Below are 17,181 nucleotides of genomic sequence, written 5' to 3' on the forward strand. Positions count from 1 at the left end.
TGGGTGGATGGGGTAACCGGGTGATGGGTATTAAGGAGGCTCATCACAACACATATTGTGATGAGCACTGGTTGTTATACACAACTAATGAATCATTGAACACCACATCAAAAACTAATGCTGTACTGTATGTTGGCTAACTGAACATAATAATAATAAAAAATATATATGTTTAAATAGTAGTAACCCTCTTCATCACATTAGGAGCCTATGCCCTTAAATTTAGACTAACTTTGAAATTTTTTTCAAATAACCATGTTTTTTGCTGACTATGGTGACAAGGTCAACTTTCTGGATCTAAACACAGATTCTTAGACATATTAAAAATTGTCCAACCTGGGGTGCCTGGATGGTTCAGTTGATTATTGATTCTTGGTTTCCACTTGGGTCATGATCTCTTGGGTCCTGAGATTGAGCCCCACCTCCAGCTTCACACTCAGTGGGGAAACAGCTTGATGATTCTCTCCCTCTCCCTCTCTCCACACTCTCTCTCAAATAAATAAATCTTTTTCAAAAAATTGTTCAGCCTGATTTATAACAAAAAAAAAATTTAAAGAGTTGTTTTATAACAAAGCAACACACACACACACACACACACCCCTAATGCCAGTAACATGAATTAAATTTATCCTTTCTAGAAAGCTTAAAAGTTTTCAGCAGAAAATAACTACTAACTGTTGTTTATTCCAATCCAACTCAGCCCCCAGAATCTCAGATTCTTGAGGGAGCTAATATTGATCCCTTAGGCCCTAGCTATAAACTCCCCAATTAGAAGAAAGCACACAGAAAGACCCTGGAGGCAATCAGCCAGCATTGGCTGCAGAAAGAGAATCTGGAAGCAACTCTGGTGTAAGTAAAACAAAGCAAATCCCATTTTTCAAAATCAGCCTCATATCATCCCACTGAGTGCTAGAAATATTTCACCCAAGACCATGGATAAGCCCTTCATCCCTGGTGATCTAATGACAGTGGAGGGAGGGATCTGAATTGGACTGGATATGAATGAACAATGATTAAAAGATTAAAAGAATAAATAAATGAAAGCTATTTTCATACATTACTTGCATGGGCTATTATGACCAATTCTGAGTAACCATTCGATGCCGGGCCCTGTGCTGGGAATTTTACATAAATCACCTCACTTTGTCACATCATTACAAGCAGCCTTTACTTCTTTCTCTTCCTCTTCCTTTTTAAGATTTTGTTTATTTATTTGACAGACAGAGATCACAAGTAGCCAGAGAGGCAGGCAGAGAGAGAGTGGGGAAGCAGGCTCCCCGCTGAGCAGAGAGCCTGATGCAGGGCTCCATTCTAGGACCCTGAGATCATGACCTGAGCTGAAGGCAGAAGCTTAACCCACTGAGACACCCAAGGCGCCCCTTCCTCTTCCTTCTTAAAACAGTTAAAGCTATTTCAAAAAGAAAAGGTGCTGAAGTTTTTAAGTTTAAAGACTTTCTCTCTCCACCCCCATGCCCAGGGATACCACTAAATATTTGTTATGGATCCTTCTTGAGTTTTTTCATGGATAAAGAAAGTGAGAAAAAGAGAGAATGGATGTGAATAAATATTTAATTTTTAACAGAGTCCATACTTGGGGCACTTGGTCAGTTAATTGTCTGACTCTTTTTTTTTTTTTTTAAGATTTTATTTATTTATTTGACAGAGAGAGAGACAGCAAGAGTGGAAACACAAGCGGGGGGTGGGGTGGGAGAAGAAGAAGCAGGCTCCGTGCTGAGCCGGGAGCCCAAGGTGGGGCTCAGTCTCAGGACCCTGGAATCATGACCTGAGCCAAAGGCAGAAGCTTAATGACTGAGCCATCCAGGTGCCCCAAGTGTCTGACTCTTGATTTTGGCTCAGGTCATGATCTCAGGATCCTAGGATCTAGCAATGTGAGTCTCCTTGCTCAGTGGGAGTCTGTTGGAGATTCTTTCTCTCCCTCTCCCCCCACCCCCTCTCTGTGCTCAAATAAATAAATAAATCTTTTTTTTTAAAAAAGGGTCCATGCTTTACGTCTTACTCTGCAGATTGCTTTGCTCATTTAACAATATGACAGGAGCACCTTTCTATAAGATCCCGTATTTTCATCATACTTTTTGGACAGTGTATTAATCCCACAATATGAATCTATCCTGATTTGTTTAGCTCTATTTCCAAATTTTTGTTTTACAAAAATGTTACACTGTTACAATAAAAATTATGACCTTCTAAGCAATTCTGTGATCCCATCTTATAGACAATGGAACTGAGGCCAAGGAAAGTTAAATGCACACTTTGTCTCTATGAGGTGGTGTGACCACAATTCAAGCCCAGGTCATCCTATTTCCTTTCTACCACATGGTACTGAATATAAAAGATGCTTCAGAAGCACCAGGGTTCAGTATGGGTTAATCATGTTCATAATACTCAAATATTTTTGGTAGGGGTGTGTCCCTTGTCCTGGTTTTTCATAGCTCTAGAAAATTGCTATGAAAATTGTCCCCCAATATGTCATATGTTTTATTTAAATTCAAAATGATTAAACTGAAATGGTAAATGTCATTACACTATCAAGATTTTAAGTTGAATGGACCCATGACCAATTCTAACTTCCTCTTACACGTGCTTTTACGTACTGGTGGAAACTCCTTGAAAAGACTGCACTTCAACCCGTACCCCTCACTAAGTATTGAAAAGGATTATTTCTTTTTCATTCACTACAGAATTAAGCCACCCTGTTTATTCCTCATGATATTTGGAAGAACCAGATTGCCCAGGAAACATTAACAACAGGTTTAACGTGTTATACTCCCCACCACTAAAGTCACAGTCTGATCTAAAGCTATCTCATCTCAGACCTACAGCTCTGCCTGACATTACTGATATCAAGGTACAGGAGCTTTCTACTGATGTGTTGGGGATGTGGCTTTTCCTTTGTGAGGGACTTCTGTTATTGCATAGTACTTAAGGTGCATGAAAATATATTTAAGATAATGTAACAACCATCCATGGAGTCACCATCTAACTTCTGCAACTTGCCTCTTATTACTCAGCAATCCATTTGAGAAATACATCCCTGCGGATGTTGTGACATCAATTTACTGAATTTTCACTGATTTACTTAATAGTTTACATTTTTTCTATGATCAACAATGCTTCTTGTGTGTGTATGAATATATTTATATACATACATATATATACTTATATATGTAAGTTGTACATGATAAGATATTATATAATATATATATAACATATCTTAGGTAATGTAAGATATATTATACCTTATATATATGTACATATATATATATGTTTTACCATATATATGTGTGTGTAAGATATATATATACCTCCTTGATTATGTGGTAAAGAACTTCTCTAGAATATGTACCTATGATGGAAATTCTGGAAAGCATATATTTAATTTTACTAATATCTCCGAAGTTGCCTCCAACATGATCTTGCTAATTTACCTTCTCAGCAGAAATATATGACTCCACAGCTTCACCAAAACTTGGCATTTTAAACTGAGAAATGCAAAACTATATTTCAATACAGAATTAATATACAATTATCAGATTACTAGTGAGTTGTGTGTATTTTCTCTCTTGTTTCTTAAAAAGGCATTCTCTTACTGAAGAGAATTTTTAGATTTTATTTATTCTTTTTATTTAAATTCAATTAGCCTACATATAGTAGTACATCATTAGCTTTGGATGCAGAGTTCAACAACTCATCAGTTGCGAGTAGCACCCAGTTCTCATCACACCACGTGCCCTCCTTAATGCCCATCACCCAATTACCTAACCCCCCACCCACCTCCCCTCCAGCAATCCTCAGCTTAAGAGTCTCTCATTGGCTTTTCTCTCTCTCTGATGACTTCCCACTATGCTGAGTGAAATAAATCAATCAAAGAAAGACAGTTATCATATGGTTTCACTTATATGTGGACTATAAGAAATGATGCAAGGATCATAGGGGAAGAGATTGAAAACTGAATGGGAAGTCATCAGAGAGAGTTGTATTTTCCTATTTTTGTTGACCATTTAGGTTTTCTTTCTATAATTACCCCAATTATATTATTTTGTAGATTTTTCCTATGGGATAATTTATAGAAATTCTTTATTTATACTGGATGATAATCCCTTAACATTTATGTGTACTGCAAACAAATTTACCTAAGTGAATTCTAGTCAGTATTTAGTCTTTTCTCTTTTATAATGTTGGTATTTTTAATTTAGATACGGTTCCATTTTCAATGTTTTATTTTTTGTTCATTCACGTCCTGTTTAAGTGTTTTTCTGTATATCTCAAGCATGGATATTTTGTTGTTTTATTCTCAAAGCCTTACAACTCAAATCTTTAATCCACTTGGAAATTATTTTTGTAAAATATAAAGTACAAATACAATATCTTTCTCATGTGTATAAACATTTATAGCTCCCGTTTATTGGACCATTTTTCACTCAAGTACATGCCCTTGGTTTCATACACCAAGCTTCCAATAGACCTGTAGACTTATTTATGTCTTTTTATCAAGTCCTTTGATCCATTTGTCCACCCTCATATCATGCCATACCATAATGTCTTCATTATTACCACTTCTTAATAAGTTCTGATATCTGAAAGAATAAGTTCTCACCCTGTTGTCCTTTAAAAACCTTGTCTTGGAAGGGGGGTAGGGAGACAGTGGTGGGGTTATGGACATTGGGGAGGTTATGTGCTATGGTGAGTGCTGTGAAGTGTGTAAACCTGGGGATTCACAGACCTATACCCCTGGGGCTAATAATACATTATATGTTTATTAAAAATTTTTAAAAATTATTTAAAAAAATAAATAAATAAAAATTAAAAACTTGTCTTAACTTTTTTAGATCTTTTCTCTCCCATATAAATATTAGAATAACTGGATCAAGTTGTATGTAAAATTCTTTCAAAATTTGGTTGGAATTACATGGAATTTATAGATTAATATGGGGGGAAATGTAATGTTATAATATTGAGTTCCTCTCCATGATCCTGGTCTGTATTTGGGTCTTCTTTAAGCCTTTTTTTTTCTCTTTTTTTTTCTTTCTTTTTTTTTTTTTTTTCTTTAAGCCTTTAAATAAAGTTACATCATCTCAATAAGGTCACAAACATTCTTTCTTAGATGTATGTCTAGGTACTTTATTTTTGATGTTATTGTCAATATGAATTTTAAATAACATTTTTAATTATTTCTGGTGAACAGAAACACACTTGATTTTTGTGTATTAAACTACTATATTTTTTCCTCCTTTTTTTAAGATTTTATTTATTTGTCAGAGAGAGAGAGAGAGCACGAGCAGGGGGAGCAGCAGGCAGAGGGAGAAGCAGGCTCCCCTCTGAGCAAGAAGCCTGATGTGGGACTAAAGTCCAGGACACTGGGATCATGACCTAAGCCGAAGGCAGACAGTTAACCAACTGAGTCACCCAGGTGTCCCTGTATATTAAACTACTATTAAGTAACTTCATTAGTCTCGCTAAGAATTTATTTATCAAGTCTACAGGATTTTTTATAGAGACAATTACATTATCTAAAAATAGGGAGAGCTGTGTTTCTTTCTGGTAATCATTTTACCTTTCATGTCTTCTGCATTTTGTCCTGGCTTCCAGAAAAATACTAAACAGATTCGGTCAACAAGCATCTTTGTCTTTTTCTTTAATTTATAGGCATTGCATATCATAATTTTTTTTAAAGATTTTATTTATTTATTTGTCAGAGAGAGTGAGCGCAGGCAGACAGAGTGGCACGCAGAGGCAGAGGGAGAAGCAGGTTCCCTGCTGAGCAAGGAGCCCGATGTGGGACTCGATCCCAGTACCCTGGGATCATGATCCGAGCCGAAGGCAGCCGCTTAACCAACTGAGCCACCCAGGCGTCCCTGCATCTCATAATTTAATAGTAAATATAATATTTAGTTCAGCAATGTGGTTCCTACCTGTTTTCATTTTTGCTCTAGTTGACCATGAAAATTTACTGAATGCATGCATTTATTGAAATAATTGTCCTGTATCTATTGAGAAAATCATGACTTTTTAAAGAATATATCAATATGGCAAATTATATCAATAAAATTTCCAGTATTAAAAAATGCTTTCGTTCCCTAGATGAATACAAATAGGTCTTGATTACTGATGAAAAATACATTTTCCCTCCTTCTGATGCTTCTTTCCTGCAAGGAAATCGTTTATATAATCATAGACTCTCTCCATTCTATCCACTAAGTTCCTAAAAGGGTGGCATGATATATCTGATTGGTAAAACAGAACTTCCTGGAATGCTTTGCTCTGCCCTTATTCTTGGCAGCAGCCAGCCCACAGAATCCCATACTCCCTGCATTCCAGATGCACTTTTCCACCACATACAAGATGCATGTTCCTGTCACTGCCACGAAGACTGGGTGGAAAAGCTCTCAGTTTATGGCATTCATTGGCAGCAAATAACTTGACTAATAATTTTTTGGAGTGCCTGACTGGCTCAGTTCATGGGGCATGGGACTCTTGATCTCATAGCTGTTGGGTTGGAGCCCCACATTGGATGTAGAGATTATTTTAAAATAAAATCATAAAAAAATAAATTAATAAGCTTAAAATTTCCCCCCTGGTGTCCAAAGGTGACATTATCATCCCCATACAGACACTATCTTTTATTTATCAATTTGTTCAAATCCTGGAAAAGGAAGAGAATAGCTATTATCAAGAGACTTTTTGAGACCCTAGAAATTGTTTTTTTTTTTTTTTTAATACCTGGATAGATTTGTTCAATGAATGTGTATTTAAGCTGTTTGCATCTAAATTCACAAATAAGTTTGGTTCAAATTTTCTCTTCTCACATTTTACTTATTTTGGTTCCAATGTTATATTGACATGAATTGGAGAATGTTCTTTACTGTGATTTTCAGAAACAGTTTGTATAATATTAGAATTAGTTGTTCAGAAATGTTTGATAGGACTTTCCTGTAACATAACAGGGACAAGTGTTTGTGTGAGTAAATTTTAAAATTGCAAGTAAAATCATTTAATGTTTTAAAAATATTTAAATATTTCACATGTATACACACACACACACACACACCCTAACTATTATCACCCTCTATCCGTTTAATCTAATTTCTAATAAAAAAATTAAGTAAAAACAAAATAACTTTTTCAAATTATATGGATGAAATAAAATATGGTTCAATAAATACCATGTAGCAGCAAACCAGTATAAAATGGAAATTAAGTTTTATTATTATGTTTGACTCTCCTGGGTAAATGAATAGAGGCAAGAATGGGCTTTATTCAATTTTTTTTTTCAAAAGAACAAACCAAAAGGCAAAAAAAAAAAAAATGAAGAATAATTATTTTAAATTTAAAGATTTTTGGTCTATGAAGAATACTATAGACAAAGTTAATAGATAATGGAATGTGAGAAAATCTTTGTCAACAACAAAGTTTTCAAATCTATATATAAAAAAGAAGCATCCATCCATAAATTAACTCATAGAGATACCGAGAAAAAATGACTCCAAAATTCTAAGAAAAATATTATATAATGCTCAAATTCATTTCTGGTTAGAAAAAAACATTAAAATGGAAATGTCACTTGAAAACTATTTTTCTGGGGGCGCCTGAGTGGCTCAGGGGGTTAAAGCCTCTGCCTTCGGCTCAGGTCATGACCAGGGTCCTGGGATCGAGCCCCGCATCGGGCTCTCTGCTCTGCGGAGAGCCTGCTTCCTCCTCTCTCTCTGCCTGCCTCTCTGCCTACTTGTGATCTCTGTCTGTCAAATAAATAAATAAAATCTTTAAAAAAATAAAACTATTTTTCTGGTATAAAAAATGTTAACAAAATACCAGTGATGTTCACAAAAAAGGAAGGGTATGAGGACCCTGATGTACAATTAAGAGAAGTATACACTGGTACATCTGTTATGCAATGTGATCTGGAAAAATGTGGTTAAGTCAAATGTATGCATACCCTAAGATTCAAATGTTTGTCCCTAGAAAAAAATTTCGCACTGAGGTGTTTGTAGTGAAAACAAATAGTAGGCAATCTACTTTCCATTGCTAGGAAAGCAGATAGGCAAATTATGGTGTATGGATACCATAGAGTAGTGTTACTCAATGTGTGGTGCCTGGACCAGAATCAGTCATTGGACTCTCTGTTTCCACTCTATGACGTGGTAACTATCGAAAGTGAGATTGAGCATCTAAAACAATTACAGAATTTTGACAATGCTGACAATTTTTTTCGCTATATAAAAAATATTGGTCCACAACATATTATAAATTTTACAAAGAAAATGGCCCTTTACCATAGATAACTTGATAAACATTTGCATACAAGACTCTACTTGGGTTTGAGTTCATCGTGGCCAGAGCAGAATTGCTAAGGATGCAGAAAGAATAAGATGAGAATACAGAGGGCGCCTGGGTGGCTCAGTGGGTTGGGCCTCTGCCTTTGGCTCAGATCATGGTCTCAGGATCCTGGGATCGAGTCCCGCATTGGGCTCTCTGCTCTGCAGGGAGCCTGCTTCCTTCTCTCTCTCTCTCTCTCTCTCTCTGCCTGCCTCTCTGCCTACTTGTGATCTCTATCAAATAAATAAATAAAATCTTTAAAAATAATTATAATAAATAAATAAATAAATAAAAAAGATGAGAATACAGAAATAAATTAGAGCAAGATCATACAGAAATGTCTGGGTAACTCAAGATTTTCATAGATAATAATTTGTATTTATGTAAATTGGGATTTGTGAATTAAAATGTACACAGCATAGAAGAAAGCTTAATTTTTAAAAGTATGTTTTTATATGTTCTTTAATTGATATATTTAAGAAATACATTTAAGAAAAGCTTAAATTCTTGATATAAATTAGAAGTCAGTTTGTACCCTGAGAACAAAGAAACTGGTCCATGGCAATTCCCCAAAGTATAGATCTAAATTTTCTAAGTCAGATGTCAAGGTATATGGACTTTAAATGCAGAGTCAATTATCCCATAGAAATATCTGTTGACTCCACTGTGAAACCAAATATTACATCATTGTCAATTTCAGAATTAGTTAAAGGATCCCATGGTCTTAGCTTTCTCTGCTCTTCTTTCCTGACAACTTTTCAGCTGAAACTTAATCTGCCAGCCATGGAACAAAATAATGGCACTGAAGTAACTGAATTCATTCTCCTGGGATTTGCTGGTCAACACAAGTCTTGGCATATCCTCTTCGTTGTATTTCTAGTGATCTATCTGGCCACCCTGGTGGGGAATATGGGGATGATCCTACTCATCAAGATTGATTCCTGCCTTCACACCCCAATGTACTTCTTCCTCCAACACTTGGCATTTGTTGATCTCTGCTACACCTCCGCTATCACTCCCAAGATGCTGCAAAACTTTGTCGAAACAGAGCAATCCATCTCATTCGCAGGATGTATGGTGCAATTACTAGTCTATGGTGCTTTTGCAACAATTGACAGCTACATCCTGGCCGCAATGGCAGTGGACCACTATGTGGCCATCTGCAACCCACTCCGCTACCCAACAGTCATGTCCCAGGCAGTCTGCCTTCAACTCCTGGTTGGTTCATACTTCCTAGGCTTCCTGAATGCCTCTGTAAACACGAGTTTTACTTTCTCATTGAACTTCTGCAAATCCAACAAAATTAACCACTTTTTCTGCGATGAACCCCCATTTCTTGCCCTCTCGTGCTCCAACATTGACTTCAACATCATGCTACTAACTATCTTTGTGGGGTTTAACTTGATGTTCACTGTGCTGGTTGTCATCTTTTCCTACATATATATCCTGGCTGCCATCCTGAAGATATCATCTGCTGCAGGGAGGAAAAAAGCTTTCTCCACATGTGCCTCCCACCTGGCAGCCGTCACCGTGTTCTACGGGACTCTCTCTTACATGTACCTGCACCATGGAGCCAAGGAGTCTCAAGAGCAGGAAAAAGTGGCTTCCGTGTTTTATGGCATTATGATCCCCATGTTAAACCCCCTCATCTACAGCCTGAGAAACCAAGATGTAAAGGAAGCCCTAAAAGGGATTGGAAAGAAGTCCTTCTAGTTTGAACTTTGATTTCTAACTCAACATCGTTCAATAAGCAAACCAACAGTTCTCTCTTTTTTCAGCAACAGATGTGACAAATGTTTGTGAGATACAAAGTCATTCCTTAGTTATATCAACAGCATCTGAAAGATGCTGGAAAAACATGTCAAATTAACAGAGATAAACTTCTAATTCATGTGTTTCTTACAGAGAAAGAATCTGAAAAGGGTATCTTTGATGTTGTTTTTGCCTATTTTGAGAACCCCTCTTTTCAAATACCCAACATTAAAGAGAGAAACTTTATTAAGGAGAAATGCATAATCAATATTATATAAGTGTCTCTGTCAATAACAGCAGAAGAAAATCACTGAGATAAAAAAATTTTTTTGGCTTCTCTTAAAACATGAAGAAATAGGAAAATCAATATGATAGAGATGAAAATCCAGGAATAGGTCCAAACCCATAAGATAATTTATTATGTGATGATGGTAATATCGTAGACATTGGGCATATATGGATTATGTAACAAATAGTATAGAAATAAACTTTGGTATGGCATAAAGCTGGAAACTTATCTACACAAAAATAAATTTTAAATGGCTCAATGATTTAAATGTAAAAATTAAACTTAAAGAAAACACTAAATTTTTTAAGCCTTTAAAGTGAGGAAACCCTGTATAAATACAAAACAAAACACACAGTAAATTTTCTGCATTAAAAAAATCAAAGTTTTCTGCACAGCAAAATGTACTGAAAAGTAAAATACTTAATATTGAGAAAGAAATGTTTGTAGGTATTGTAGAGAACGGTATTTGACTCAAAATAGCAATATAAGGGGGCCTGGGTGGCTCAGTCAGTTAAGCATCTGACTTCAACTCAGGTCATGATCTCAGGGTCCTGGGATCGAGCCCCCATTGGGCTATCAGCTCAGCAGGGAGCCTGCTTCCCCATCTCTCTTTGCCTGCTGCTCTACCTATTTGTGATCTCTCTGTCAAATAAATAAGTAAAATCTTTAAATATATATATATATATATATATATATATAAAAGCAAGCAAAAAACTTTTTAAAGAGGGCAGCCTATATGAACACATCATTCATAGAGAAATAAATACTAATTTTTTGTAGCAATACGGAAAGATAATCAACCTGACTTATAGGAGGGAAAAAAGGCAAACAAAACTAAATTATGTTATTTGTCATTTATCATAATGATAAAGTATAATAAAAGTTTCTTAACAGTGTGTTAGAGAGGATTTGAAGTACTCACTCCAGATTTGCTACAATGGATTTAAACAGATAGAGCAACCCTGCAGAGGCAGATGGGAACTATCTACCCGAACTGACGACATCATGCCCTTTGACTCTGAGATTCCTGTACTAAATATCTTCTAACCCTAAATGTATATTCAAATTTATGCAAATTAATATATTTAACATCACATTGTCTTTATTAGTAAAGATTAGAAACCATGTTGTTTACCAGTGAGGATGGGAGGAGTCTGATATACAGATTAAGGAATGCAGCTGCTAAACAAATTAGAATACATCCATTGAAAAGGGGAAATTTCTCTTCCCATACAGATCACCTAGAAATATTAAGTGAAAGGCAAGCGGAAAAACCGCGTGAAGAATATGCTGTCATAATTGTGGGGAAGAAAGAAAGCATATAAACATTAATGTTTACCAAATACAATGCAAGGTTTATATCTGAAGGGAAAAAAAAAAGATGTTAACAGTATTGATCTTCAGGGAGGAAAACTGGAAATTGGAATGGAGAGATAGAGGAAGTCTGGGGTTTTTACTCTAAGCATGTGCTTTTGTATTTATGATATTTTTACCATGGGGATGCTCTGTTATAGAAACCCCCAAGAATGGAAGGCAGAGAGGCTGGAGGGATGGAAAGCAGGAAGGGAAGAAGCAAGAAAAGAAGGAAGGGGAGGAGGGAAGGAAGCAGAGAGGGAGGGAGGGAAGCAAGAAAAAAGCAATTTGTCAGAAGCAAGACAACTCAAAAAAAAAAAAAAAAAAAAAAAAAAAAAAGAGGAAGTCTCTAATGGCAGTAATGCAAAAACAAATTTGTCCCCTCTGGAGATCCAAACTTTTCTTCAGCAGAAAATAACTGCTGAATATTGTTTTTTTCCATTTGTATCTCAGCCCTAGAACCTCAGATTCCCAAGAGAGCCAGTGTCGATCCCTAGGTCCCAGCTATAAAATCCACGACTGGAAGGAATCCCACAAAGAAAGCTCAGTGCGAAATCAATTTGCGCAAGTTGCAGAATACAGAAAAGAATCTGGAGGCAACTCCAGTGTAAGTAAAGCAATTCTCATCTCATCACAGCATATGCATGAAGTGGCAGAGGGAAAGGCTCAGAGCCGGAGTTCACCCATTTCACCCCAAGACCAGGAGGAATCATCTCATCACTGGTGAGGTCATGGAAATGGAATGAGGAAGCTGAGTGTTGCCTGGGAAAAGACATGAATGAACAAATAATAGAATGAATCAATTGATAGATCAGTTGATCAATATTGTATGTCTTTAATGTATTCTTTGTATATTTTACTATGGCCGTTTGATGAGCACTCCATTCAATGCATGGCCCTTTGCTGGGAAGATTACATAGATATGCTTACTTGATCCTCACAGAACTGCAAAGCAGACTTTATTTTTTCCTCTTAGTTTTCCTCTTTTTAATTTTTATTTTTAATTCATTAACATTCGCAGGAAGACAGTTCAAAGAGGCACAAAAATAGTACACGAAGGTATCATGTATCCTTTACCCATGTTCCTCCTGTCGTTACTTCTTACCTAATTATACTATGATATCAAACCAGATGTGTGTGACAATGTGTGTGTGCAGCTCTGTGTCATTTTACCCCACATATAGATTTGTGCAACCATCACCACCATCAAGATGCAGACCTATGCTACCACAAATGCCTGATTCCATACAAACCTCCCTCCTGCAACCCCTTACAGCCACACCCCTCCTCCCCCACCTGACCCCTGGCAATCACTAGTCTGTTCTCTATCTCTTTAATGTTGTCATTTGGAAAATAGTAGGTAAAAGGAAACCTGCACTATGTGACCTATTGAGTTGGTTCTATTCACTCAGCATAATGCCTTGGCGATCCATCCAAATTGTTGCTAGTATCGGTAATTTGTTCCTCTTTATTGCTGAGTAATATCCTACAGTATAGATGTATCACTGTTTCTTTAACCAGCCACCTGTTGGAGGACATTTTAGTTATTTACACTTTTCAACTCTTATAAATGAAGCTGTTATCAAAAATTATGTACAGGCTTTTACATGGGTGAAAATTGTGGGCAAACATAATTGCCCAGGAGTGTAAGTACTGGGTAAGTACTGGGTGGTATGCCAAGTGTGTGTTTAGTTCCTCAAGAAACAGCCAAACAATTTCCACAGTGTACCCCATCACACTCCCCTGAGCACTGCAGGAGAAATCCAGCCACTCCGCATGCTCCCCGGTATTTGGTATTGTCACTGGTTTTTATTTCAGCCATTCTGATGGGCATGCAGTGATAACCTTCTTGTGTTCTTACTTTGTGTGTACCTAATGCCCAATGATGTAGGACATCTTGTCATATGCTTATTCACCATCTATGTGATATAGGCCCTCCTTGATGAATTGTCTGTTCATACCTTTTACCCATTTCCTAATTTGATTGTTTTCTTCAATATTGAGGTCGCAAGTGTATACTCTAGTTATATAAAGGACCCTAGTCCTTCATCAGATACATTTTATTGTTTGAGTTAAATGTGGAAACCTTCTTTCCCTTTGCCTTCCTTTGCTCTCCCCATTTATAATATATTCACCTGACATGTTTCCTCCACTCATTGAGAACCGTATTAGACAGGGTCAAAATTTTTGCTTCAGCTGTCAAACATAACTCAGAAAACTGAAGAGAAAGCAAATCTCCTGTACTTATTCATATGTTTGCTCTTCCCATTGTCCCTCTTTTCCCAATGTTCTAAGATACCTTCTTTTAAAATCAACTAAAAGAAAGAGTTTGGCAGAGTGCATAGAAAAACATTCTGCAATTATGCAAGAAACTCACTTCAAGTGTATGATATTTGTAGGTTTAAAGTAAGAGGAGGATAAAGATACACCAGGCAAACACTAATCAAGAGAAGGACAGAGTAGCTATATGAATACCAGATGGACTAGATTTCACCGGCAGGGGAAAAAAATACCTACCAGGCCCAGAGAGGGACACTGACTAATGATAAAAGGATTAAACTTCTAAGAAGAAATAGTAATCCTAAATGCACAGGCACCACACAATGATTTGTCAGTATCTACACTGTGCCTTGCTCAGAGTAAACAAACACTAACTACTTTTAAATAAATAAACCAAAGAAGGCATGAGTGTTTAACTTCTTTTTAATCTTTGCTCTGTGTTTTAGGATTTTTTTTTAAGATTTTATTTATTTAGAGAGAGAGAGCATGAGTAGGGAGAGTGGGCAGAGGAAGAAGAGAGAATCCCAAGCAGTCTCCACACCTAGTATGACCCCTATGTGGGGCTCGATCTCATGACCATGAGATCATGACCTCAGCCAAATCCAAGAGTCAAATGCCCCTTCGTTTTCTGTTCATAGAGTTAACCTGTCATGATTCCTTGAATCAGAGGCAATTAAAAAAAAATGAATATACCTTCTTAAAAGAAAACAAAATACTGTGCATTAATTGTGAAAAAAATCTTTCTGTAACTTTAGCTGTTTTTCTACATTTCAGAAATCTTTTTATTCATTCCCTCTTTCATTCATTCATTTATTCCTGTATTCAATTAACTACTATTTTCAGAGGCAGGCACATGCCCCAGCTGCTGTTTTCATGGAACCTACAACCCATGAGAAAAGTAGAAATTAAAAAAAGATGTATGAATAAACTTACAAATAATCATCAGTGTTAAACTGATATAAGACAAAAGGACTAAGCTTTTGGTTTGGCACATATAGCTCATTTGGGCAGCCAAAACAATACCTGAAGAAGGGTTAGTCAAACTGAGGCCAGAATAAAGAGTAAGAGTTAGCAATGGAAATGCTTATAGGGATGAAAAATGGACCAGAAAGTACTTAAATCACACGGACAGAAGTGCTGCAAAGACCAGAAGTGGAGTAACAGCAAAGAACATGAGGAGTCCATGATGGCTGCTACATGGTTAGCAAGGAAAGAAAGACATAGATGAGGATAGGAAGTAAAGTGGGAGCAAGATCATGTGGAATTCTATGAATGAGTCAAGATTTTCAGATAAAGTAATTTGTATTTAGATGTATTGTGGTATTTTAATAAAAAATATATGGTGCATAAAGAAAGTAAACATAAATAAAAATATTTTGTATGTTCCTTGATTGATAGATTTTTAAAATGCCAATCAGCTTGCACACTGAGAACATAACTTCTGGTCCAAGGTGATTTCCCCAAACTGTAGATCAAGTTCTTTAAGTTGTATTGGCAAGGTTCAGCCACCTGCATGTTACCCTTTAAAATCCAAGTCCATTAGGTCATAGAAAATATCCTCTGACTCCACTGTGAAACCAAATATTACATCATTATATCATTGCCAATTCCAAAATTAAAGGATCCCATGGTCTTAGCTTTCTCTGCTCTTCTTTCCTGACAACTTTTCAGCTGAAACTTAATCTGCCAGCCATGGAACAAAATAATGGCACTGAAGTAACTGAATTCATTCTCCTGGGATTTGCTGGTCAACACAAGTCTTGGCATATCCTCTTCGTTGTATTTCTAGTGATCTATCTGGCCACCCTGGTGGGGAATATGGGGATGATCCTACTCATCAAGATTGATTCCTGCCTTCACACCCCAATGTACTTCTTCCTCCAACACTTGGCATTTGTTGATCTCTGCTACACCTCCGCTATCACTCCCAAGATGCTGCAAAACTTTGTCGAAACAGAGCAATCCATCTCATTCGCAGGATGTATGGTGCAATTACTAGTCTATGGTGCTTTTGCAACAATTGACAGCTACATCCTGGCCGCAATGGCAGTGGACCACTATGTGGCCATCTGCAACCCACTCCGCTACCCAACAGTCATGTCCCAGGCAGTCTGCCTTCAACTCCTGGTTGGTTCATACTTCCTAGGCTTCCTGAATGCCTCTGTAAACACGAGTTTTACTTTCTCATTGAACTTCTGCAAATCCAACAAAATTAACCACTTTTTCTGCGATGAACCCCCATTTCTTGCCCTCTCGTGCTCCAACATTGACTTCAACATCATGCTACTAACTATCTTTGTGGGGTTTAACTTGATGTTCACTGTGCTGGTTGTCATCTTTTCCTACATATATATCCTGGCTGCCATCCTGAAGATATCATCTGCTGCAGGGAGGAAAAAAGCTTTCTCCACATGTGCCTCCCACCTGACAGCTGTCATCATCTTCTATGGGACTCTCTCTTACATGTACCTGCACCATGGAGCCAAGGAGTCTCAAGAGCAGGAAAAAATGGCTTCTGTGTTTTATGGCATTATTATCCCCTTGTTAAACCCCCTCATCTACAGCCTGAGAAACCAAGATGTAAAGGAAGCCCTAAAAGGGATTAAAAAGAAGTGTTTCTAGTTTGATCATCAATTTCTAATTCTCTTGTAAACCAGGCTAACAGTGCCAATTTTTAAGAAATCAATACCAAAGAGATGAACAATCTAGGAAAAGTTGCTCAGTGTTTCTAATACTGAGCTGTAAATTAAAGTAACAATGAGATAACCAGTTTCTACCAATGTAACTGGCAAAAACTGAAAAAGAATGATAACACCTATTAATTTTTGTGATGTAAGGAAAGTTATGCTGTCACCTACTGTTAATCAGAAATTGAAGTGTTACTTCACCCTAGAAGGAATCTAGTGATAAATTTTTAAAACAAACACAGAAAAACTCTTCAATTCAAAATTTCAGACTTGCAAATTGATCTATGGTTATAAAGATATTTATTGAAGCATTGCTGGGAAGACAAGAGCGAGAAAGTGAGTATCCCTCAATAGGGAAATAAATATGTATTGTTGAAATTCCAACTGTTTGCATAACAAATTTCTACAAATTTAAGAACTTAAAAACATGATTATTATATTATAGTTTTATGAGTCAAAAATGTAGACACTGCTTAACTGCACCCTCTG

At 36.7% G+C, this 17,181-nt stretch overlaps 2 protein-coding genes across 2 annotated transcripts; both read left to right on the forward strand.

Moving 5' to 3' along the window:
- Positions 1-9,114: 9,114 nt before the first annotated feature.
- LOC308351147 (putative olfactory receptor 5AK3) lies at positions 9,115-10,044 on the forward strand (the record flags this gene model as incomplete). Its single annotated transcript, XM_080816617.1, has 1 exon — positions 9,115-10,044. One exon carries the CDS (start codon positions 9,115-9,117, stop codon positions 10,042-10,044), a length of 930 nt encoding a protein of 309 aa, XP_080672743.1.
- A 5,653-nt stretch (positions 10,045-15,697) lies between these two features.
- Positions 15,698-16,627, forward strand: LOC308351142 (putative olfactory receptor 5AK3; the record flags this gene model as incomplete). The annotated part of the gene is made up of 1 exon (XM_080816613.1): positions 15,698-16,627. One exon carries the CDS (start codon positions 15,698-15,700, stop codon positions 16,625-16,627), a length of 930 nt encoding a protein of 309 aa, XP_080672739.1.
- Positions 16,628-17,181: the final 554 nt, after the last annotated feature.

The sequence above is a fragment of the Martes martes genome, assembly GCF_963455335.1.
Source record: "Martes martes genome assembly, chromosome: 10".
Taxonomy (NCBI): Eukaryota; Metazoa; Chordata; class Mammalia; order Carnivora; family Mustelidae; genus Martes; species Martes martes.